General features: G+C 43.1%; 1 protein-coding gene across 7 annotated transcripts; it reads left to right on the forward strand.

Annotated features, from left to right (window-relative positions):
• The first annotated feature begins 6,781 nt into the window (after positions 1-6,781).
• Positions 6,782-23,270, forward strand: FAM98A (family with sequence similarity 98 member A). 7 transcript variants are annotated; one of them, XM_048484006.1, is made up of 9 exons: positions 6,782-7,064; positions 7,413-7,534; positions 9,429-9,577; positions 10,448-10,591; positions 11,160-11,344; positions 12,102-12,182; positions 15,243-15,359; positions 20,179-20,346; positions 21,458-23,270. In XM_048484006.1, the coding sequence occupies exons 2-9, from the start codon at positions 7,473-7,475 to the stop codon at positions 22,235-22,237; spliced, it is 1,686 nt and encodes a 561-aa protein (XP_048339963.1). In that variant the 5' UTR covers positions 6,782-7,064; positions 7,413-7,472; the 3' UTR covers positions 22,238-23,270. The 7 variants fall into 7 exon arrangements, with proteins under 7 accessions (XP_048339963.1, XP_048339989.1, XP_048339982.1 ...); XM_048484032.1 differs by having other exon boundaries at positions 6,783-7,064; positions 7,413-7,503; XM_048484025.1 differs by having other exon boundaries at positions 6,785-7,064; positions 10,457-10,591.
• Positions 23,271-24,632: the final 1,362 nt, after the last annotated feature.

Genomic DNA, 24,632 nt, shown 5'->3' on the forward strand with positions numbered 1-24,632 from the left:
CCTTTACTGAAGTCCCTGGGCTGGGTGCAATCATAAACTACTTTAAAACCATCATAAACACTACTTTAAAAACCATCCCCATCCCCCATCCTAACCCTCCTAAATATACATAATCAACTATCCCCCCCCCATAATGCCCCCTCAGTACATTTAAAAAATTGGACTGGGCTGTACCAGTGGAGCACCTAGGTACAGTGATAGGGGTACCAAGTAAAAGGGGGATAGAGAGGGAGGCACCGCGCAGCGGGGATCACCCATATACCCAGGTACAGACGATGGTGTTGGCCAGGCTCCTGCAAAGTTGTTGCCTGGTGGACCTCTGCGAAGGGAGTGCTCCAAAGTACTGAGGCCACTGCAGGGAAGGCCCTTGAGGGAAGGTGATGGGGCTGCCAGGAAAGCCCCTCATCCACCCACCTCAGAGCCAAGGCTGGTCTATATGGGAGGAGGTGTTCTTTCAGAAATATAGTGCCCAGGCCATATAGGACTTTGTACATCAGTACCAGCACCTTGAATTGGTCCCCAGTAGTGAATAGGGAGCCAGCACTATTCCCTCAGGACAATTCTGTGATGACATCCTTGGATGTCTGCTAGCAGCCAAGCTGCTGCGTTCTTTACCAGCTCTAGCTTCCAGACCATCTTCAAGGGCAGCCGCACATATAGCTCATTACAATAGTCTAAAGATAATGGATTTAGTCTGGAGTAATTTCATAGGATTGTATTGTAGTACCAGTTTGTGCTGATTTGCCTGCCTCTTCCCCTACTATCACTTGTTCTCTCCACATTTACCCTATACCAGTGGTGGTGAACCTATGGCACAGATGCCAGAGGTGGCACTCAGAGCCCTCTCTGTGGGCACGGGCAAACAGAGTAAACCCTCCCCCCCAAATACATCTAGGCTGGCCTGGGCTGCTGGGCTCGATTATTAACATTAAACCTAAGACCTAGTTTTGGGGAAGCAGTGTAGTTAACCCAGTTAAGTGCTGTTAAACCCCACTGATTTTCATTCAAAGAACTAAAGCGCGATCCTTTACCTGGGAGTAATCTCGGTTGCTGGCAATGGGGTTTGCTTCTGAGTAAACTCTTTGGGTCGTGATTCACCTGTTGGAAGAGTTGCATGGTTGCTTCAAAGTAAAGCCACTGACTACCACCAAGCTTACTCCCGATTAACGCATGCCTTGGAGCCAACCTTTTTTTCTAAACTAAAACCTCAGTATTCAGGTTAAATTTCCATGTTGGCACTTTGCGATAAATAAGTGGGTTTTGGGTTGCAATTTGGGCACTCGGTCTTGAAAAGGTTCGCTATCACTGCCCTATACTGTCATCTCTGTGGCAAAGTGGCTGTAAAGGGCAGAGCTTCTCAACAAACTAGTTTATGAATGTAGGCATCATAGCAGGCCACAATTTTTGTAAACTGGTTAATAAACCATCTCCAAATGCTACTTTGAAGTCCTGGTTTAGTGCCAGCTAACAAACTCTAGTTTATCTGTATCCAGACATCATAACTAATTTGTTTTAGTATATTGTTATTTCTTAATGGAACAACTGTTTTCATTCTTTTTCTTAAATATTTCTACAAGTAAAAGATATAGATTTTTTTTTAGGAAAAGGCTAAAAATGCAGAGAACAAGCCTGGAATATCCCTAAAGAGGGGAAAACCCACCCCTCCACATGGCTATATCTATGAAGAGAGTGAATTCCTGGTTGTATTTATTTGATACAACAGGTAAGTGTTTTAATCTGTGTGAATCCCAGAAACTTGGAACTCAAATAACATTCAATAAGTTTGTTAAATATTACCGTGCATTTTAGGTTACTATGTTTTACCCTGTTTCTGCATGTGGAAGTTAAGCAAGAAAAGCTTTTTCTGCTACCTGGAAAACTTCCTGCAAATCTGGAAAAACTGAATCTACCAGTGTTTTTGTCTTCTGTTTTAACTGCTGTTTAAGGCAGAGTAGCAGGCCCAAAAGAAATGGGGCATCTTTGTATGCCTCCTAGGCCTCTTTCTGTCCAGCTAACTGCCATGTTATTTTTACTCCGGATATGATGTTTAAAAGCAGGAACAGTGCAAGCAGCATGCTGTATTCGTACAACTGACACAAATGGGTGATTGTTTCAGAACAGCCCTTTAAAGGGGGCATGTATCTACAGTTGCTAGTATTGCCAGGAAATAAAACAAACATGGTCAGTGAAAGAAGCTTTACTAATATGCAAAATATGCAGCTAATTTGGCTGAGGTGACCATTTATTTTGCACTCTTGAGACCTATTTGTTGCCAGCTTGTTCCCACTGCAGCAATTTTCATGTTACCTGGGATTACTTCATTGGATGGAGCCTTATTTTATGGAGGTAGGTATTGACTGGCATGACCTTTATGGCTTCAGTTTTGGTTCATGCTTCTTTTCAACTTCTTGGTATGAAAGCATACTGAGATAAAGTTTTCCAGAATATGTTGAGATGTTCTATCATAAGCATAATTATAATCTTCTAATCCATTGACTTCACTGTTTACAGTGGCATTGATAATGTTAAGTATAATTGATGAAGTTAATGCTGAAATTAATTTTCCATAGCGTGATGTGTTGCATATTACTTGTATACTTATATTTCTTTTGATCCCTGTATAGAAATGTGAATAGTGTTTTATGCACAAAAACATTAAAATTATTATTGCACGATTATTCTGGGGTCTTGGTGGTCTGTTAAGAAAAGTTGCATTTCTTAGAGTTCAGTTTCAAATTGGCTTAATTATATGGAATTCTTGGAAGAAGAGATTGGATTTATACCACTTTCTCTCCTGTAAGAAGACTCAAGGCAGCTAACAAACTCCCTTCCCCTCCCTACAGCAGACACCTTGTGAGGTAGGTGGGGCTGAGAGAGTTCTGAAGAACAGTGACCACTAGCCCGAGGTCACCCAGCAGAAATGTAGGAGTGTGGAAACAAATCTGGTTCACCAGATGAGATTCCACTGCTTACATGAAGGAGTGGTGAATCAAACCCAGTTCTTCAGATTAGAGTCCACCCACTGTAAACCACTATGCCAGGAGTTGGCAACTTTTACCACCCAAAGAGCCATTTGGACACGTTTTCCATGGCCCTGAAGATCTACTGAGCCGGAGAGGTGGCTCCACATGGAGCTGCCTCCGGTTCGGCCCCTGCACTCACCTTTCCTTCCATTGCTGGGAAGCGGAGGCACCGGGCAGGAAAACCTTCTTTGCACAACAAAGCAGGCAGCCACCTGCTCCGTTGGGCAGAGGGAGGATGGTGGCTGTCTGGTGCCACCGCCTCTCACGCTGCAGGAGGCAGCGGCGCCAGACAGGGAAACCCGCTCTGCCTGACAGAGCAGGCAGCCTCCTCCATGGGGCAGAGGGGAATGGTTGCTGCAGGGATGGTGGGAGGGGGGTGGCGGCTGCTCTGGAGGGACTCACCCATGGTACCCTTCAACCTTCAGGGGTCAGAGGGCAGCGTGGGTGTGTCCCTCCAGCCCTTCAGAGCAGTGCTGGAAAAAGAGGTGAGTGGAGGGAACGCGAAAAGTGGTGCCCTCACACACAGAGCCACCTCCGGTTCAGCCCCTACACTCACCTTTCCTTTCAGCCCTGCTCTGGAGGACTGGAGGGACATGCCCATGCTACCCTCCGATCTCCAGGCCACGCGAAGCCACAGTATAAGGCTGAAAGAGCCGCATGCGGCTCCAGAACCGCAGGTTGCAGACCCCTGCACTATGCCATGCTGGGAGGGGAAAGAGGAATGCTGGTGTTATGAGGAAAAGAAAGATGGGGTGAGAAACGGGAGGTGGAAGAAGAAAGCTAGTACTGATGGAGTAAACAAAGGAACATTGTGATGGCTTTTGAAAATGGCAGGGCTTTATTATTTTAGCCTGCGTCATGTTCATTGTTTTCTAAATGCTGTAAAAGAGAAATTTAGCAAACATCAGTTTCTCATAAAGGGGGTTCCTAACCTCCAGGTGGCACCTGGAGAATTCTTACAATTGCAACTGATCTCCAGCCAACCAAGATTAGTTCCTTGGGGGTTACTTATAAGGATGTGATCCCCTTGGAATGTCACAAATTGTTCTTCTAATTTCTGTTAGTTTTAAAAACAGGAGTAGCTGAGCACATCATGTATAAAGCTTGGTTTCTGGGCCCACAATGCTAGTGTGGTTCTTTCCTGACAAAACGGTGTTTAAAAAAAATTGATTGTGCAATTAATACCATCGCTTAAGTTGACACCTCTGTTTTCTCAAGAGAAAATTCCCAGACGTTTTAGTCTGCTTGCAAACTTGTCCATTAAATAAAGAAGACAGAGTTTCTGGAATGTTAAAAGGTATTTTGAATACGGAGATGCTGTTGTGTCCGTTGACCTCCTCCCAATAACCAGACTCAGGTTGACCGAAATTAGTTTATTGCATCAGAGTAAATCAACAGGTACACTCCAGAGGGGTTTTTTTTTTTTGCTGGTTCTAATTTTCTCATGGTAAGCATTGGCCTATATACCTGCTATGCACCCCTTTCCCATAATGATTTTCCCAAAAGCAAAAGTGTTCACAGGCCATGAAGTTCCTCCAAGTTTGGAATCCTGATAAGGGGTGGGTACTGTCTGGCTAGAGATGGAAAACCATTACTATAAGCCTCTAAACAAGTTAAACTCAAGCACAAGGAGGGAATCTGGCTCCACTGGCTCCTGGACTCCCCTGGATGCGCATGGCAAAGACCGTAGGGATAATGTCTTAACAGATTCTCATTAGTGATGCAGATGATAACATCTGAAGATAGTAGAAGAATAGATTTATGACGTTTTTACAGAATATTAAAGTATCACATAGGATTATAGAGTTTGAAGAGACCACAAGGGCCATCAAGTCCAACTCCCTGCCATGCACACAATCAAGGCACTCCCGACATACATTCATCCAGCCTGTTTAAAAACCTCCAAAGGAGGCTCCACCACTTTCTGAGGCAGTGAATTCCACTGTTGAACAGTCCTGACAGGAAGTTCTTCCAAATGTAGAATCTCTTTTCCTGCACCTTGAATCCATTACTCCGTGTCCTAATCTCTGAGGCAGCAGAAAACAAGCTTGCTCCCTCTTTGACATGGCATCCCTTCAAATATTTAAACATAGCCATCATGTCCCCCAACCCCTTAACCTTCACTTCTCCAGACTAAACATCCCCAGCTCCCTAAGTCTCTCTTAGTAGGGCATGAATTCCAGACCTTTTACCATTTTGCTTGCCCTCCTCTGGACACATTCCAGCTTGTCAATATCCTTCTTAAATTGTAGTGCCCAGAACTGAACACAGTACTCTAGGAGAGGTCTGACCAATGCAGAGTAGAGCGATACAACTACTTCTTTTGATCTAGTCTAGACACTATACTCTTATTGATGCATCCCAGAATTGCATTGGCTTCCTCGGCTGCCATATCACACTGCTGACTCGTGTTCAGTTTGTGGTCTAAGACTCCCAGATCCCTTTCACATGTACTGTTGTCAAGCCAGGTGTCATCCATCCTATATCTGTGTGTTTCATTTTTTTCTGCCTAAGTGAAGAATCTTACAATTATCTCTGTTAAAATTCATTTTGTTAGTTTTGGCCCAGTTCTCTAATCTGTCCAGATCATTTTGAATCCTGCCCCTGTTCTCCAGGTTATTAGCTACCCCTCCTAATTTGGTATCATCTGCAAATGTGATTAACATGCCCTCTATTTCATTATCCCAGCCATTAATAAAAATAATGAATAGCAATGGGCCCAGGACAGAACCCTGTGGCACTCCACTACTCACTTCCCTCCAGGATGAAAATAAGCCATTGATGAGCACTCTTTGTGTTCGGCCAATCACCCAATTACAAATCCATTTAATAGTTGCATTGTCTAGTCCACATCTTTCCAGCTTACTTGCAAGAATATCATGAGGCACCTTGTCAAAGGCCTTACTAATATCAAGGTATGCTATGTCCACAGCATTCCCGTCACCTACCAAAACTGGGTTGTAGAACCCAAGGAGAAATATTATTTTTACCTATTGGTTAGCTTGTTTTCCAAATTTTTTGGAATAGTGAGGTGTGAGGAAAATAGTCAACCATGACTGAAATAATGCAGCTGGGCACTTTATACTAGGGCCACCATGCCAGGAACATTGGGTGCCTGATATATGTGCATAAAAACAAAAAGTCCTGTGCGGCTACTGAATAGAGTAACACATTTCATCAGTGTCATCAGGTCACTTCTGACTTCTGCCAACCCTATGAATTAATGACCTCCCAAACATCTTGCTCAGATTTGAAAAATAAGGGCCATCATGGTTTCCTTTATAGAGTCAATCCATCTCCTGTTGGGTATCCTGCTGCCTTCAATTTTTCCTAGTGTTACTGACTTTTCCAGTGACTCCTGTCTTCTCATACGGTAATCAAAGTACGATAGCCTCAGTTTGGTCATTTTAGCTTCTATCTGATCTCGAATCCACTTATTTGTCTTTATGGTGCTTTTACTGCAACAAACCGCCAGTCTTTAAGAAGCTGGTTTGGCTACAGGAGGACTTTATCAGTCGGTTTCCCACAAATTCAACCAATCAATGCCTAACTCAGATTAGCCTGCGAGCGAGAATAACCCACGGCATGCTGGAGCTTGTAGTTTCGCCAAAGAAACGCCTTCTGAAGTAGTTTGCTTCTTATCCCGCTCCGTCCTCCTCCCTTGAGGCCCAGCGCTTTTCAGCGTGTTTTTACATAGAGACTGAAAACATGTGACTTTCCACAAGTGAGGAGGTCCTTCATTTGCAGGATGTCTAACGTTGTGCCAGATTTAAAAAATTATTTTATATTCAGAAGTTGCTTCTTGCTTAAATAACAAAAAGAGAGAATTATATCTCACTCAGGAATGCCGTTTAAAAAAGCAGGGAGACAGGGAGATTCAAAACCGTCGGAGTAGAGATTTCATTCAGGCTTAGTTCAGGGTGGCTCCGCAAAACAGGGTGAGAGGTCAGGAAAAGGGGACCTTTTCCTCTCTCTCTTTGCCCTTCCCCCCTCTTCTGACATGCCAACCCAGCAGTCGGCAGCGTAGCAGCTGCGCAAAGGGTAGGTGGTGGTGATGAGGGTGGTGGTGATGGTGGTGGGAGAGCGGGGGTGGGGGACCAGGAGGCGAAGGGAAGACTGAGCAACTCTCCCTCGTCAGGGGAGGGATTATGAGCTCCACGCGGCGTGCGGCGTTGAGGCGTGTAAATGCCTTTTGCCGCTGGGTCGGGTGGGGGTGGGGGGGGATCATGCTTTCGGTCCTCGTGCCAGAACGACGGATCTGCGTGGGGCAAACTGATTCTTCATACACGTCCTTCGTCGCAGGGAGGCAAGTAGGCAGCAGCAAATCTTATTGGGAATGCAAAGCCTCCCCTTCTCTCTGCGTGATTTAACCTTCTTTCTATTCTGCAGGTCCTGGTCTTATTTTAGGCTCATTCTGAAGCCCCAGGATGGAGTTTGAGCTCATGGAGAATGATATCCTGGAGTCGCTGGAAGACCTGGGGTGTGTATCAGAACAAACCTGTGTTGGCATTGTAAGATGTGGTATTTGCAACTTTTTTTTAAAAAAAAAAGCTCTGTTCTTTTGCCTTCTCTTCTTCATTTCTTGTTTGCTTAGATGCTTAAGTGTGATTACATCTCTGAAGCTTGTCGTTTGTAGCGGGGGAAGTATTTTTATATTTAACTTTAAAGTGGATGTCTGGAAAGAAATGATCTTTTAGATTTCTTAAAAGAATAGTTTCTAATTACTTCATTATGTACTACAGATTTTTAGAAGTACCAAATTTTGAATTGAAATGGTTGTGAACTGCTAACCTGCGATTTGTGGGAGCCTCTTATGAGAGACAGCTAATGGAAATACTTGGATTTTTTAAATGCATCATCATTCTCTCCCCTCCTCCTTCTCTCCATAAAATCATAGTACTGGAAGGGCAATATTATTGTCCAGTGCTATGTATCAAGCTTATTCTAGGGTGTGCTGCGTGTGTGATAGTTATCTAGTATCATTCATATATGTTGTGATATAACCTCCCCACTTTAATATGTTTATATTTGTAATCCAGTACCAGATTTCAGGGCATGCTCAGCTTCTTTAAAAAAAACTTTAAAGCAATCTTGATATAACAAATGTTTCAGAAAGTGGCAAGGTATTACTGGGTACAGTAATTTTTACTACTACTTGAGAAAAGTAAGACTTCCCCCAGGGATTTTTACTACTACTTGAGAAAAGTAAGACTTCCCCCAGGGATGTCTTATTGTAGTGGTCACACAATCCCCTAATAACAGCTAAACACTTAAAATATATATTTGGACGTTCACAAAGCAGAGTTTGTTTTTTTATGGGGTTTTTGCTTATGTTACAAATTGTGTTTATAAGGGTGTCATGGTATTTATGCAGCCTCAGAGCTCACAGCTATTGCAATTGAAATGAAAATATGAAAGAGGTTTCATAGGCCCCTTCTGCACATGCAGAATAATGCGTTTTCAAACCACTTTCACAACTGTTTGCAAATGGATTTTGCTATTCCGCAAAGCTTCAAAGAGCATTGAAAGCAGTTTGAAAGTGCATTATTCTGCATGTGCGGAAGGAGCCATAGATACCAATTTGTTATAGCTTGAATAATGTGAAGAAAATGTGATATTGAGAGAAAAAATGTGGACACCCCCCCCCCCCCTTCATTTCTTCAGGAAGCATGCTGTACGAAAATGTCTGAGGGCAATTTTTCTAGTTCTTGCATAGGTTGATGCAATTCGTACACTATTTGTTTTGAAAGCGTGAAACAGTGAAATTTGAGCATTTTTTTCTAGTCAACTTTAGTGCTGCAGAACTTCTGTAAACAGTGACAAATGTTGCAAGAGTGAACAACATAAACAAAAAAGATTCTAGAATTAGGATCTGGGAGATCCAGATTGAAATCCTTGCAGTGCTGTGGAAGCTTGCTGGGTGAAGTTGGGCTAGTTGTATCGTCTCAACTGACTTCATAGGCCTGTTGTAAGGCTAAAGGGAGAGGATAGTGATGGAAGCTACTTTGGGTCTCCAGTGGTGAGAAAGGTGAGGGAAAAATGAAGTAAGTAAACCTGAATGTTGTCCTGGGACAGTGTTTGATAATAGAAGTTGGGATAGGCAAGGAAACCAAGCGTCATAGAGAGGGCAGAATGGGAGCAACAAAGGTAAAGAAAAAAAGCTCACATTTGTCCTGTCTTAATTTTGGCTCTCCCATTCTGCCCCCTCTACTTAGTTTTGAGGGTGGGTGGCTACAGTCCTAAACTTACTTGGAGGTAAATTTCTTTGACATTATTGGTGTTTAGTCCCAAGTAAATATGTTTAGGATTGAAGTTTACTTGAAGTTATCACTATATATGCATAGATTGTGTACCTGGTTAGAGGTACAATGGATCTAATACAGAGTTTTTATTTTTGTTTGCCAGTTACAAAGGCCCATTGTTAGAAGATGGAGCTCTAACTCAGGCAGTTTCTGGTGGAGCCAGTTCCCCTGAATTTACCAAACTCTGTGCTTGGCTAGTGTCAGAATTAAGGTTATTTTGCAAATTAGAAGAGAACGTACAAGCAACTAACAGTGAGTAGCTATTATTCTGATCAAATGTACACATTTTCATGACTTTCATATTAACTCTGAAAATGTATATTTGCTTACAACATGAGTATAATATAATATAATTATATAGTATATAATGTATCATATATTATAATATGAAGGGTTTCTTGCATGTTAACTATTGAAACATGTAATTATTTGATAATATATTGACCTGTGGTTTGTAAGGTTCTTACCTTTTAACGCACTGTAGAGCTTGATGCCCCTGCAAGTTTTAATTGCACATAAATGAGTTAGGGTAACTTCTGGATTCTATGCCAAGCAGTGCCTCTAAATTATCGAAAGGTGAATAATTTGTTTAAGCTTGTTTCAACTAGTCATGGGAACAGGCAAGGAACTATGCAGGGTACCAAATCTCTACCCGCTACCAGAGGCCACTGAAGCCTCACCCATTGAATCATATTTAACCATCCTTCTTTTTTAAGAGGTGACCATACGCTTTCATCTGTGAATTTTGAAATTCATCATAACATTTTAAAGCTGTTTTTTTCTGACCTTACATTTTATTGTGAGGGAAGAGCATAATGTAATTCTTCAGGCAACTATGTTTTCTGCTAATGGGGATGATGTGTGTGTTAGGAGAAAAGGGGAGGGGGAATGAGCCAATAGTATTCCCTGTTTCTCCCCTTCCAGTATAGGCTCTCTCTTCACCTTTCCCCATGCTTTTTCTGTGGGTCAACGGACCCCACACTTTCAAGGGCACAACAAGCTGCAATGGAAGAGAGAAGGCAAGAAAACTAGCTTCTGTGAATATTATTTCTAGGTAGGCTTTGCCTTTTTGTCAGAAATCGAGGTCTGCAAGAACTGAACATTCTTGACTTAAATAATTTGTGTTTGGAGGTCCAAGTGAAGCAGATGAATTCCAACTTGAAATGAGCGGACTGCTTGGTGAAATGAACTGTCCATATACAACACTAATATCGGGAGACGTTACAAAGCGCCTTCTCAATCAGAAAAACTGCCTTTTGCTGCTCAGTAAGTTGAAGAAAACATTTGGTGGAAATAAGAATAATGAAATACTTGCTTTTGTTTTTATCCTGTGAAGAGATAATAGTGACATTTTTGCTCTTGTACTGATTTTCCTTGACCAACAATAATGGGGGAGCACCAGATTCAGAGAGGCCCTAATGACATTGGGATAGTTTATTTTCCAGTTAGCATTTGACAGTAAAATGTGCTAGTGATGCAGTAAGTTAGAAGACGTATCAATAAGGTTGTTCTCCATAGCCATCCAGGTCTCCATTTGATATCCTCGCATGTCTGTGGGGAACACTTTTTGGTTACTTGTCAAAGGCATTTCTCTGGCTCTTAGCAGTCTTCTGACATTTGACCCCAAAAACCTCTCTTTGTACCTCATCCTTTCTAACTGTATTCTATTCAGTTATTCTCAATCAGAATGTATTGTTGAATACAAAATATGATTCCTGCAGAATATAAAATGTGGCCAGATAGCTACGGTGAATGTTATATGTTATAAGGTTTTTTTTAGTTTTAAAAATGAGCACAGTTGTATTATGCTGAACTGTAACTATTCTTCCTTCAGCATACCTCATTTCAGAATTAGAAGCTGCTCGAATGCTGTGTGTGAATGCTCCTCCGAAAAAAGCCCCGGAAGGTGGTGGTAGTGAAGTCTTTCAAGAGCTTAAAGGCATATGTATTGCTTTAGGCATGTCCAAGCCTCCAGCGAACATAACTATGTTCCAATTCTTCAGTGGAATAGAAAAAAAAGTAAGAACTGAGAGTCAGTATTACAATGACTAGAATCCAAATCCAATTCTACTTGCACAGAGTGGGGGGGAGGGGATGCCAATTACTGTTTGACCCCTCCATGAACTCCATTCTTTGCTGGTACAGAGGGTTCCCCAATTTTTTGAGTGGGCGGTGTTGAGGAACTTCAATGGGATGTGAGCTGGAAAGGCCAAGTGTATGCCCAGTGCACATATATGTTTCTTTAGATCCAGCATTTCTTCATTACACCTTTGTGCTATGTTTATACTGAACCCTTTCTGAATAAAACAGTTTTAGATGCTATGATATCTGTTCACAATCTTGAGAGGAAAATAGCCTAGGGCATTCTCTTTATACTTTTTATTCAGAAATACTTTTGTTCCATAAATTGTCAAGAGATGTACTTCTTGAATTTGGATTTTTGGAAAAGTCTGTGTTAAGAACACAGTAACTACCTGTTATTGAATTGGAACATTGGTTCCTCCAGATCAACATGGTCTGTTCAGTTTGTTAGAAGGTCTCCAGAACCTCAGCTCAAGGTTTCGCATCATCTACTGCTTGATCCTTTTAACTGAGATTGTCAGGGATTGGACCTGGGATCTTCTGTATGCCAAGCAGATCCTCTCCCACTCAGCCATGTATAAGCATTACATAGACATTCATATCTTCTTTATTAACCTGAGTGTGTTAGCAATGTGAGGGAAGAGCATAATGTAATTCTTCAGACAATACCTTAAAGCTGTATATTTTCTTACAGTTAAAAGAAACATTAGCGAAGGTTCCACCAAATCATGTAGGAAAACCTTTACTGTCGAAACCACTTGGTCCAGTTCATTGGGTGAGTAATTTGTCATTAGACTTGTAGCTCCTGGCATCCCTTTTCAGTTTAAAATATAAATATAAAATATAATTTCATTGTAAGATATAAATATTCTTTCTCAGCCCAATTCAGATGAATGGCTGTAGAAGGGAGGCTGAATGGCCCTATGAGGTGGCATAGCGGCACTTACATAGGTGGCAGCACTCCATGCAAAGCCATGGAGCTCTGGGCAGAAAACCATAATTTCCACCTTCTATTGGCTTCAAGTTTTCCTAGAGCTGGCCATTGACTCTAACTAGGAAGGCCGCTTAACTGTGTGGGCATTCTTGGAGATGGAGTCGACATTAGTTGACTCTCACTGGGCTTTCAGCCCAGGAATGCCAGCATCAGGGAGGATGGACCTATGAAGGGCTTTTACGCTGTTGGGAAGGCTTTTTGTTTCTTCTGCCTCTGTGCACCACCTGAAAGCCTTTTGGAGTAGACAGAAGTAGACAATAGATAGCACAGCAGCAGCATGGTCCCTGGCCACCCCCGGTATCTTGATTGCACTCTTTAAGTAAAGCATAAGACAAACAATATGAAGGAAAGGGCAATATCAAGGTATAAGCATCTTCTTTTTAAAATTAATCTGTCAATGAATGCCAGCCCTTTAAAAATTAATTTGTATTAGCCAGGTTGAAGCATGTCACACTATGACAAAACAAAGTGGGGGTCCATGTAACTCAATTGTCAGGACTAGAACAATTACACTGTAAAAGGTTTGCAGCTTGTGACTGGGTCACTTATATCTCCTAACAAGGCACACAGCCCTGAATAGACCATACAGAAACAAACTTCCAGATACTTCTCTGGTGTATCATTAGTTTTATCGACAGTATATACAACAGTTCAATATTCAACTCAACATTCACTGATTGTGCTACAAAGAATGACACAAAGTGTTCAGTGTAGTTTTTACAAAGGGTCTGAATCAAGGTCCAGGGACTTAACCAAAATACCACGCTGGACTATGCTGATTCTCTAAGGACTTTTGTGGCAGCTTAGAGAATCGGCAGCAGACCGCCATCCAGCATGGTATTTTGGTTAAGTCCCTGGAGCGAATATCGGGACAACCTTTGAAGCCTACAATTCTTAGGAGAGTTCATTGCATATGCCACGAGCCATTGAAGGGCTGTCAAAGTCAGACCCCTTTTCAGATGCCCGACTAGCTGAGTAGTTTAGGTATATTCTTTGTATTATGACTTTAATTCAGACACTTTGTGTGTAAAAATTGTACTGAACACTTTGTGTCATACTTTGTTGCACATTCAGTGCATTGTTGAGTTGAATATTGAACTGTTGCACATACTATCATAATAAGACTAATACAACACCAGAGCAGTATCTGGAAGTTTGTTTCTTTATGGTTTATTCAAGAGCGTCTGGCCTCTTAAAGGAGATATAAGTGACACAGCTGTGCTTTTTACAGAAATATGTCACAGGCAGAGCACAACTGGTGAAAATGTCCTGTATTCCTACTGGGCAAGGTGTGGTTTAGTACAGTTATCTAGACTCAAGTAAATAAGCCAAGCCCCAGAAAACAGGAAAACAAAAGAAGTCTCACTTTTTCCAGCCAGTCTGATTAGAGGGAGGAATCTGCCAGTATTGAAAGTATTTTACTGTGGATGCAACGCAAAATGTACTTGAGGAAAAATATTCTTGGCTTTCAGTAACAAGCTCACAATAAGCTCACAAGTTAGAGTTCGAGCTAGTTAGAGTTGCTTGGTGACCGAGTAAGGCAGACTGGAAGAACTTAATGTCTCAGGAGGACAACTGAAGAATGTCAGTAAACTGTAAAATAATCTTCATAATCTTTGCAAGATCTTCTGGAACATTTAAATTTTAAATGCTGTTTGTATTGCTTCTAAAGCAGCATAAGATTTATGTGCAAAACCATACTCAGCCCAATTTACACAGGATCTTTGGGGTTCTGAATAAATTAGTATGGCCATTGTGAGTTTTTTGGGAATCATGACACACCACCAGGGAAGATGACAAAGGGGTTCTTCCTTTTGATTGATTGGCTGCTACATATGTTGTGCTTATAATAAGACTTCAGGGCATTTTGTAAATATGAGTTTATGGCTGGTGGTTCAGTTATGTTTCTGGTAATTTGTGGTCATTAACTGCTTTTTCTCATAATGTCATGACATTGCATCTGTCTGGAAGCATGACATCTTCATATCAGTAAGTGCAAAGGGTATCAGATGCCAAAGGTATGGGATTGAATCCCACTGAACGCATTGATGGAGGAGTATGTATCAGCAGAATGAAGCTTCCATGACACTCCATAAAAGGCTGCACCTGGGGGATTTCTCTCCCCCCTCCCCATGAATAGCATTTTAGGAGCAATAGAGGCCTCCAGACAGAGCAAGAAATGGGTAAAAATTCCATACACACTTTTCAGTAAACCACAGGATATAATCTGGGAAGGGCTGAGAGCTGTTTGAGACAATCTGCTACATCTCCAGCAATGTTTCAAGGGGTAGCTGTCTTTCTGATGGAAAACAGAGGCTTTTCAAATCCTGTGTCTGTTGCTGGCCTTGTTCTTAATAGGTTTGCTCATGTGGTAGCCTAAAGAGAGATGTTGATGCTCACCTTGTGCTTCTGGGTAGCAGTCTTTTACTTCTGTCAAATTTTCTTTTGTCAACAGCTTCACAGTCTTTTTGACATCACTTTACTCTAGCTTTTTCAGGCATAGGCCACTCCTACTCAAGATTCATTGCCCTTTCATTATTTATCTGGGAAAGGTCCCAGAAAACAGGATCAGCATTTACAGGAAAACTGCTTGCAAAACAACGCTGGCTGCTGTTTCAGCTTTTGGGACTGTGTGTCATCTGTTGGAATAAAGCAGATCTCTTGAGTTTTTTTTTCTTCGCTATGATGAGGCTGTATTTATTTAGTACATGTTAAACTTCACAGTTTTATTTTCATTTTCTTCTCTTGTGAAATACTCAGTATTTTTCTGATGTGTTAAAGTTAGAAAAATGCCCTTAAAATAGTATTTTGGAGTTCATGAAATTCATACTTTCATTTCAGGAAAAAATTGAAGCTATTAATCAAGCCATAGCCAATGAATATGAAGTCCGGAGAAAATTATTAGTGAAGCGTCTGGATGTGACTGTCCAGTCATTTGGCTGGTCAGACAGAGCAAAGGTACAGTTTCCTTATACATGATTTTTGCCTGTATAACAGCTCTTGCCATTATTGGAAAACTGCCAATGTGGCTGAGGAAACCACAGTTTAGAACAAAACTTACACTGACATGCAACTTCCTAAAAAGTCTTTGTAAAAACATATTACTAGTGTTTGGTGGCTGCTTTGTAACACCGTAAATATGTTACGCTTGTCCTGAAGGAAGCCTGCTTTCCATTTGACTAGCTACATATACGCAGTTTGGATTTAACCCCTTGTTTATTACAGTCTGTGAGAATTTCCTTTTTTAATTTTAGGAAAATTCCTTCACATCTGAATGGACTAGTTGTACAGTCTTGTGGCTAAATAGCTTTCATGTTGTTCTAATGGAATAGTTTTAGTGTAGCTAGTTTATAAATAACTTTTTATTTATTTATTTATTTATTCCATTTATACCCTGTCCTACACCAAAGTTCCAGGGCGGCTTAAAACATTACAATCCTAAAAACATAAAATATAAAAAACCACCATTAAAAATTCTTTAAAAACAGCCAATAAAGACATCATTAAAAATCCCCCTCCCTCCCTCCCCTTGCCCTTCAGCTGGCATCGATGCGGGGGACCCTGGGGGTCACACATTGAAGGCCTGAGTAAAGAGGAAGGTTTGAACTAGGTGCCAAAATCCATATAGCGTCGGCGCCTGGCAAATTTCTTCAGGGAGGCTGTTCCACAGCTTGGGGCCTACCACAGAAAAAGCCTTCCCATGTTCCTCCTCCCGCCACACCTCAGCAGAAGGAATCACCAGGAGGGCCTCCCTGCTTGACCTCAGTGCACAGGCCAGCTCATATGGGTGTTGGCGCTCTTTTAGGTAGGTGGGACCCAAGCCATTTAGGACTTTAAATATGATTGTCAATACCTTGAATTGGGCCCCATAGTGAATAGGGAGCCAGTGCAATTCTTTCAAGGCCGGCATTCTATGCAGCCAGCCAGACTGACCCATCAGCAGCCTAGCTGCTGCGTTTTGCACTAGATCCAGCTTTCGGACCATCTTCAAGGGAACCCTCATGTAAAGCAAATTGTAGTAATCAAGGGTATGCAGTAATGTGGCCAGGTCCCTTCTGTCTAGATAAGGGTGAAGCTGCTGATAGGTACTCCTGGTCACCGCTGCCACCTGTAATTCCAGGGACAGGGCAGAATCCAAGAGCACCCCCAGTTCTTGCACCCAGTCCTTCAGGGGCAACACCACTCCACCCAGCACTGGTGCCCTCTGATCTCCTGAACTTGGGGTCTCACTATCCACAGCACCTCCATCTTATCTGGATTCAGCCTCAGTTTGTTGGTCCTCATCCAGTTCAACACCACTTCCAGGCAAGTATCCAGCACCTGGAGGGCCCCACTTGACTCAGCTGGAATTGAGAGGCAGAGCTGGGTGTCATCCGCATACTAAAGGCACCCAACTCCAAACCTCCTGATGACCTTTCCCCAGCAGCTTCATATAGATATTAAAAAGCAGAGGGAAAAGCTCCGAGCCCTGGGGAACCCCATGGTGAAGCTCCCACGGCTGGGAGAAGGAACTCCCCACTGCTACTCTCTGGAGCCTGCCCCGAAGGAAGGACGAGAACCACTGAAGAACAATGCCCCCCAAACCCAACCGTCAGAGCTGCTCCAGGAGGATACCATGGTCATTGGTATCGAAAGTGGCTGAGAGGTCCAGAAGAATTAATAGGGAAGAATTCCTCCCTGTTCCTCTCCCGGTAAAGGTCATCCATCAGGGTGACCAAGGCCGATTCTATGCTGAAACCCCGCCTGGAACCAGATTGAAATGGATCTAGATAGTCAGCTTTCTCCAGGTGTGTCCGCAGTTGAGTAGCTACCACTGTCTCCAGGATCTTCCCTAAAAAGGGGACACTGGCAACTGGACAGTAATTGTCCAGAACTGTAGGATCCAGGGAGTACCTCTTCCAGAGGGGGCAAACCACTGCCTCCTTAAGAGCCAGCGGCACCACCACCCTCCCTCAGTGAGGCGTTGACAACACCCTGGATCCACTCAGCCGGTTCCCCTCCCCCTTGATCTAATCAGCCAAGATGGGCACAGGTCCAGGAGGCAAGTGGTAGGCCGCATCCCTGTGAGCAACCTGTCCACATCCTCAGACCACACCAACTGAAACTGATCCATCACAACATGATCTGATGGCCCTCTGGACACCCCCACTGAAAACTACTCAACCATGGCATCCAATCCTTGCGGATCTGGGCAACTTTATCCAGAAAGTGCCTCCCAAAAGTGTCACAACAGATCTCCAGGGGTGTCCTGGCCCCATAGCAAGCCATTCACCACTTGGAACAGTTCTGTTGGACGACTGCTTGAGGATGCGATGATGGAGGAGAAATAGACTCTATTTGCTTCCCTCACTGATAGGACTGAACCAGTGTTTGGTCGCCCTCCTGTTTCATTACCCACAAATCCCCATTGAACCAAGGGACTGAGAGGGCTCTGCAGGCTGGACAGGGATGCTCGAGAGTGATCATGTCGATGGTCCTCTTGATTTCACCATTCCATAGTGAAACCAGGGCCGCAACAGGAGCAGCAACCATGCCATCTGGAAACTCCCCTTGAGATCTCAGATATCTATCAGACTCCATTCTTCTCATGGGCAGGCCATTGTAATAGGGAAGGAGCAGCCAGCAGTCCAAACTTCACCAGGTAATCTGTCCATGACAATGGGCGAGTCACCAGCCCTCCAATCAGTGGATCAACTCTTACTCCCCCTGTTGCAAACACCAGATTGAGAGTATGTCTCGCTGCATGTGTTGGTCCAGACACTAATCGAGACAACCCCATGGTTGTCATGATGGCTGAGAGGTCCTGAGCTGGTCTATCGGAGACATCCTCAGTGTGGAACTTGAAGTCCCGCAGAACAACAGTCCATCACCACCTCTGAGACTGCCTCTACCAGCTCAGGCATGGAGGCTGCTGGGCAGCAGGGTGAGTGGTACACCAGCAACAATCCCAACTTATCTCTCTGGCCAAACACCAAATACAAACTCTCAACTCCAGACACAGGACAGGAGAGGCACCTGGTGAATGTGCATGACTCCTTGTGGACTATGGCTACCCCACCACCCCAGCCCACCCCTAGTCCAGGCTAGTACTGCACCTGATAGCCTGTGGAGTAAAGCTGTGTCAGTTCTAATCCCCCAGCTCACCCACCCAGGTCTGTTATACAAGCCAGGTCAACCCCCTTATCCTTTCACCGTGTCCTAGGAGCTCTATCCCACTCCCAAGCAGGAAGATGGTTATCAATAGGGGGACCCGTGGAGGAAGTTCCCCTCTTACCCAAATGCCATCTAACCCCCAAATCCCACAAGCTAAAACAAAGCTGAAAAAACACAATAACAATATAACCTCACTAAGTCTACCAAGCCCAGCCACATACACAGAATTCCCACCCCATCTTGCTTGAAAAGAAGGGGTCTGCCCCCAAACAGTCCCCAAAAGGGCCTACAACGGGCAGCGTACTTGGGATGCTGCTGCTGAAGTAGCTGCCAGGCCCCACCCCCTGCAGGTGTTCCCAACACGGTGGGGCTCAGGAGCTGCAGGCCACAGCTCACCCGGTCAGGCTTGCAGATCTTCCAGTCGCCGATGCAGGCTTCTCTGGCTGACAGAGCTTAACATGCTGTGAGAGTACCTGAGAGACTGTAGTTAAATATGTATAGAATACCACTTCCTCCCTGTTTCCCAGGTTTTCAGGAAAGTTGTGACTGGGGAAAATTAAGGTTATAAAAAGCAACTATGTGACATTAAAATTTTGACCAAGAGTTGCAATTCCTGTACGCCATGGCCATCAAATGTTTCCCTTTTGTATTATATTTGTCCATCTGTCTTTCTTACTGTAAAACCCTCACTTCTCAGTTCTTCTGGACCAGGACCCACAGTTCAGTGGTAAAAGAAATACACATGGCTGAGCTGTAAAGGATTTTTGAGGTCTCTGAATAGACTGCTTGGCTAGATGGGCAAGTGGCCTGAGCTGTTATAATTTTCCTATTCCTGCCCCTCTTTTCTATGCCTAGTTCCATTCTGGCATAAATTCACTTCTAACGGCAAATTGGTTGAGTACCGTACTCACAACATGCTTATCGGATCCCCACAGCAGCCCCAGCCGCCATCTTGGAATTACTGTATATACTCGAGTATAAGCCAAGGGGGGCTTTTTCAGCATAAAAAATATAGAGTATAAGCCGACTTTAGCCCCCCTTGGCTTATACTCGAGTATATACAGTAATTCCAAGATGGCGGCTGAAGCTGGGGCTGCTGTGGGGATCTGGTAAGCATGTTGCTGCTTTTTTTCTAACTCACCAGAGAGCCGTAAAAACAACCTGTAAGGACAGCCTGCATAGCATTACAACTAGAGTGTGTGTGTGTGTGTGTGTGTGTGTGTGAGAGAGAGAGAGAGAGAGAGAGAGAGAGGGAGGGAGGGAGGGAGGGAGGGAGGGACTGTCAAAAGAGGCGGGAATCAGTGAATTAGATAATAAATCCAGACGCTGACAGTTCTTTTGGGACCAAAAAAGCAGAGATAACCACGAATCAGTATTAGGCAAGTAGCTGCAGAACTGGATTTCATTTGTATAGGCTGAGAGCATGGTTCACTGTTGCTTGGGATCACCTTATACTCACTTTCCTGAAGGTTTGTGTTATGATAACTTAACCTCATGTGTAAATTGGACTTTGATTTTTAGTTGGTTGCCTTGTTGTTAAAATGCTAGTTTGCTTGGATGTTTGGTTCCACTCACTGTTTTCTATTGCGTTCTCCCCTGTTTTGTTTTGTTTTCTGTATAACAGAGCCAAACCGAGAAATTGGCTAAAGTCTATCAGCCAAAACGTGCCATCTTAGCAACCAAAAGTACAGTTTCTGTTGCTCACCTCCTAGCAGCTCGGCAAGACCTGTCGAAGATTATGAGAACTAGCAGTGGGTCTATCAGAGAGAAGACTGCCTGTGCTATTAATAAGGTATCCTTTGGGTTCAAAACTCCTAAGATGCTGTGAATGTTAAGTAACTCTCTAGAAAGCATTGACCCACTTGTGTTGGAGTGACGTTCTTTTCAATGCATACATGTGCACAACACATACGTAACATTCATTCTCCTTTATCCTAGCAGTTAAATTTATGTAGATGAAAAATTGACAGGTTTCTCAGTAATGAGCCACAATTACCGTCTTGGCACAACCAGTCAACCTGATGTGTCACCTATCAAATTTTTTTCCACGACAGGCACTATTGCAAAAATTTTTTAGCACTGCCCATTATTATTATGGTGTTGTGTAGACAGAGGCTGCAAACCAGGTGCCACTGCTTTTCTCTTTGAAAGGGATATCAGATACTTTAGGTATATAATTGATCATTGCTATATTATATTGATAACGAGTCTGTGCCTGGATTCAGTACAGTAACCTGTCACAGTGAGATTGAAATTTCCATGCAGTGTAGCAAGATGACAAAAGTTGCAGCTGTGGGAGAGTGGCTTGCAGGTGTTCCTTGATAGCTCTGTGCAGCTGTAGGAACATATAGTCAGAGGCCCCTTCCGCACATGCAGAATAATACACTTTTAATCTACTTTCAGTGCACTTTGAAGCTGGATTTTACTGTGCGGAATAGCAAAATCCACTTGCAAACCATTGTCAAAGTGGATTGAAAGTGCATTATTCTGCATGTGCGGAAGGGGCCAGAGTGAAACCTGTAGGACTACAAATTGCATCTCAGTCATGGATCAACCCTCTGGTCATCAGCATCCTATTTGCTTTCTGTTCCATGTTTATGAATAGTGATTGCTACACGGTTCGGTTTTTCAAAAGCAAGAAGGAAACTTGCTAATATTCCTAATTCTGATCACCTGTGCACCTAAACTTTAGCATAAACTGTTATGGAATGACATGCTGAAGCTTCTCTCCTGTTGAAAGTATTCCTCTGACTTTATTATTCAGCATTTTAGCACTCTTATTATTTTTATGATTCTATAAAGGTGTTCCTAGAGCCTTTATAAATTGTGCCAGTTTTCTGATTAAGTACCACAGCTTCTCTTTTGATCTTGAAATTTCAAAGATTCGTTTCTTGTACTTATAGGTGTTAATGGGCCGAGTACCTGACAGAGGTGGGAGACCCAATGAAATTGAGCCACCGCCTCCTGAGATGCCACCATGGCAGAAAAGACAAGATGGTCCGCAGCAGCAAAGTGGTGGAGGAAGAGGTGGAAGAGGAGGCTATGAGTCATCATATGGTGGCCGTGGAGGTTATGAACAAGGGAGTCATGACAGAGGAAGCCGAGGAGGCTATGACCAAGGAGGCTATGACAGAGGAAGCAGAGGAGGATATGACTCGTCCTATGGAAGCCGTGGAGGTCATGAACACGGGGGTCATGAACGAGGAGGGCGAGGACGTGGTGGTTATGATCATGGAGGCAGAGGGGGAGGAAGAGGAGGCAAGCCTCAGGGAGGCTGGACTGAAGGTGGAGGAAGTGGCTATCAAGATGTCAGTTATAGAGATACTAATTACAGAGACACAGGCTTTCAAACTGGAGGTTATCACGGTGGTGGCAGCTACCAAGGAGCTGGCTATGGTGGCTATCAATCTTCATATTCTGGAAGTGGATATCAAGGTGGTGGCAGCAACTACCAACAAGACAACAGATACCAAGATGGGCACCCCAGTGATCGAGGCGGAGGTCGTGGAGGAGGGCGAGGTGGCCGTGGAGGTCGGGGTGGCCGTGGTGGGCAAGGTGGTGGCTGGGGAGGAAGAGGTGCACAGAACTTTAATCAAGGTGGGCAGTTTGAGCAGCATTTCCAGCATGGAGGTTATCAATACAATCAATCTGGATTTGGACAAGGAAGACACTTTACTAGCTGAGGCTACAAAGCTTCCTTTTCTTGACAGAGCTCATGTAATAGAAGTCCATTACAATTTTCCTTTTCAAATTAGCACCAGATCGTGTGTGGAAGGCTGCTTTCAAAAAATGATCGCATAGCAGTTTGCCGCTGCCTAAAATCTAAGTGCTGCAATGCCTCTCCAGGATTCTCAGAACTGTAGAGCAACAGCCATGTTTTTTGTTTTTTGTTTTTGTTTTGTCTTGAGAGTATCTGGAGACCAGGAGTATCTGTCGGTTCACACCTGTAATGTGCTAACCGGAAAATCGTTTTTGCACAGGCTCTTTTTCTTTCATAACGTCTTACACTGTTCAAACCATTTTGAATATTATTTTGAACCATTCTATGATTCTTGCTTCCAATCTGTATTGTAAAGCTGTAGACAAGTGAGAAGTTACTGGGGCATAAGCCCCATTGGAGTCAGTTGGACTTAGGCATTTGTAACCTGTGCAGAACTGCAGCCTACTTCAATAGACTTCCACTTGTCTATAATATGAGCTCTATTGCTGATGACTTGTTCAGTAGCCTTATCTCCCATTGATCAAAAAGACTATGTCATAGTCAAGTTTGGAGACCCCGACCCCGACCACTGCCATACCATGCATATCCAACTAAGCTAAGATGTGAACAGATAGTATATGCAGCCCCGTGCTTCAGTGTAATTCAAACTGACTTTCATCCATCAGAAACCAGTTGGTCCCCCAACCAGCCTAATTTTTTTCTTACTTGAAATTAGCTAGCAGTAATGGCAGTCTAAAATTGGTTTTATGCACGCGTTAATACCACTGATCAACAAATGCAGGATGACTTCATTTTGGCATTTTCTTTACAACAAAATGCCTTCAACCGGGTTTGTTATACTTTTCTTTACTAAAAATCCCATCAGTGCACCTTGCCTGGGGTTTTTTGTGTGTGTGTGCGTGTGTGTACAGAAGCGTTGTCAAGCTGTGAAAGAAAATGGCTGAAGGTGTGTTATTGCATAAAAGGTGAGCAATAAAAGTATGTGTTCTCCTGTTTGTCAGTTTCTCTTTAACCTGGAGAGTGCTCTGTGTGCTCATCAGCTTTATTTTTGCAGCTCTTCTGTAATTTCGGTATTTAAATGTAATCAACAATATGCTGTAAGTAGTGAGAAATATTTCTAGGGGGCAGTAGGAGAATAGAACAAGTATTATCCCCCCACCCCCACCCCCTGGTGGGCTTTGATTTCATTGGGCCTGTATCAATTTTGATTCCTGATTTCAGTCCAAATACACAAAAGTTAGGTCTGATTTATGAGACTTACCCCAGGCTAGTTTTACTGGGCATGGATGGTATCAGGGCCGATATTTGGCATCCAGAAGATCCTTCGTATATATTTTTTAAAGTTTGCACTCAAATAAATGTAGAAAATGCCTAGCTAAAATGTGGGCAGTTTCTACATTGTTTTCTCAAAAAGTATAGTGGGGGTTTTCTGACATGTCAAAGTTGGGACTTTCCTTTTGTATAGATTCATATTCCTTCCCTTGCATGGTCTTTCCCCCCTAGTATAGCATATACAATTCTAGACTATACTGTTGTCATTTGTATGGTTTCTCAAAGTTATTTCATGGCTCACAAAAAAAAGTTAGTGAGATCTTGGCTTCGAATCCACTCTCAAAAGCATCTTGGAGGGAAGTGGAGTTTTTAAGAGAGTTCATGCTGCAGTAAAACTTTATTGGTCTTTAAGGTACTACAATATTCCTGTTTTTTTTTTAACAACAGATGAACGTCTGCCTATATTGTGCAATTTAGAATTAGGTGTACATCAAACTCACTCATTTCAAAGGATTCTCGTAGCCATGGTAAATCTGCAGATTGAAGTAGTTCTTGGTAGTCTCAGAAACATCAGAATTGTGGTGGCCAGTGCTCCTCTTACCACTAGGTGTTGCTCTTGGCTTGCAACTCAGGTATTAACCAAGCAGCAAGATTCTTAGTTTCTCCTTTTCTGTGGTAGAGCACATGCTTTACATACAAAAGGTGCCAGATTAAATTCTTGGCATCTGCAACCGCTAAAGGATTTCAGGTAGTAGGTGCTGTGGAGTATCTGCTCAGTTAGATGGGCCAATGGGCTGACTGCATAAGGCAGCTTCATATGTTCAAGCTTCTTTGTAGCTGCAGCACAAGGATATCTGCACTGGTTGATCCCTGGCCAATCATTCTGTGGTTCTGAGTTTTCCAACAACTGTTTTTATACTGCAGATTGGTTCCAAAAATGATTTTGGGCAATGTCAAGGAATAGTAGATAGTGACCAGAGAAGACCTGGCTGGATTTCATTGCTATACAAATATTAAAACTACTAAAAAAATACCCACAAAATTTATATTCTGTTTTTGTTTATTTCCTAGCCTTCTGTGCTCTT

This window comes from Sphaerodactylus townsendi, linkage group LG01, assembly GCF_021028975.2.
Source record: "Sphaerodactylus townsendi isolate TG3544 linkage group LG01, MPM_Stown_v2.3, whole genome shotgun sequence".
NCBI classification, from domain to species: Eukaryota; Metazoa; Chordata; class Lepidosauria; order Squamata; family Sphaerodactylidae; genus Sphaerodactylus; species Sphaerodactylus townsendi.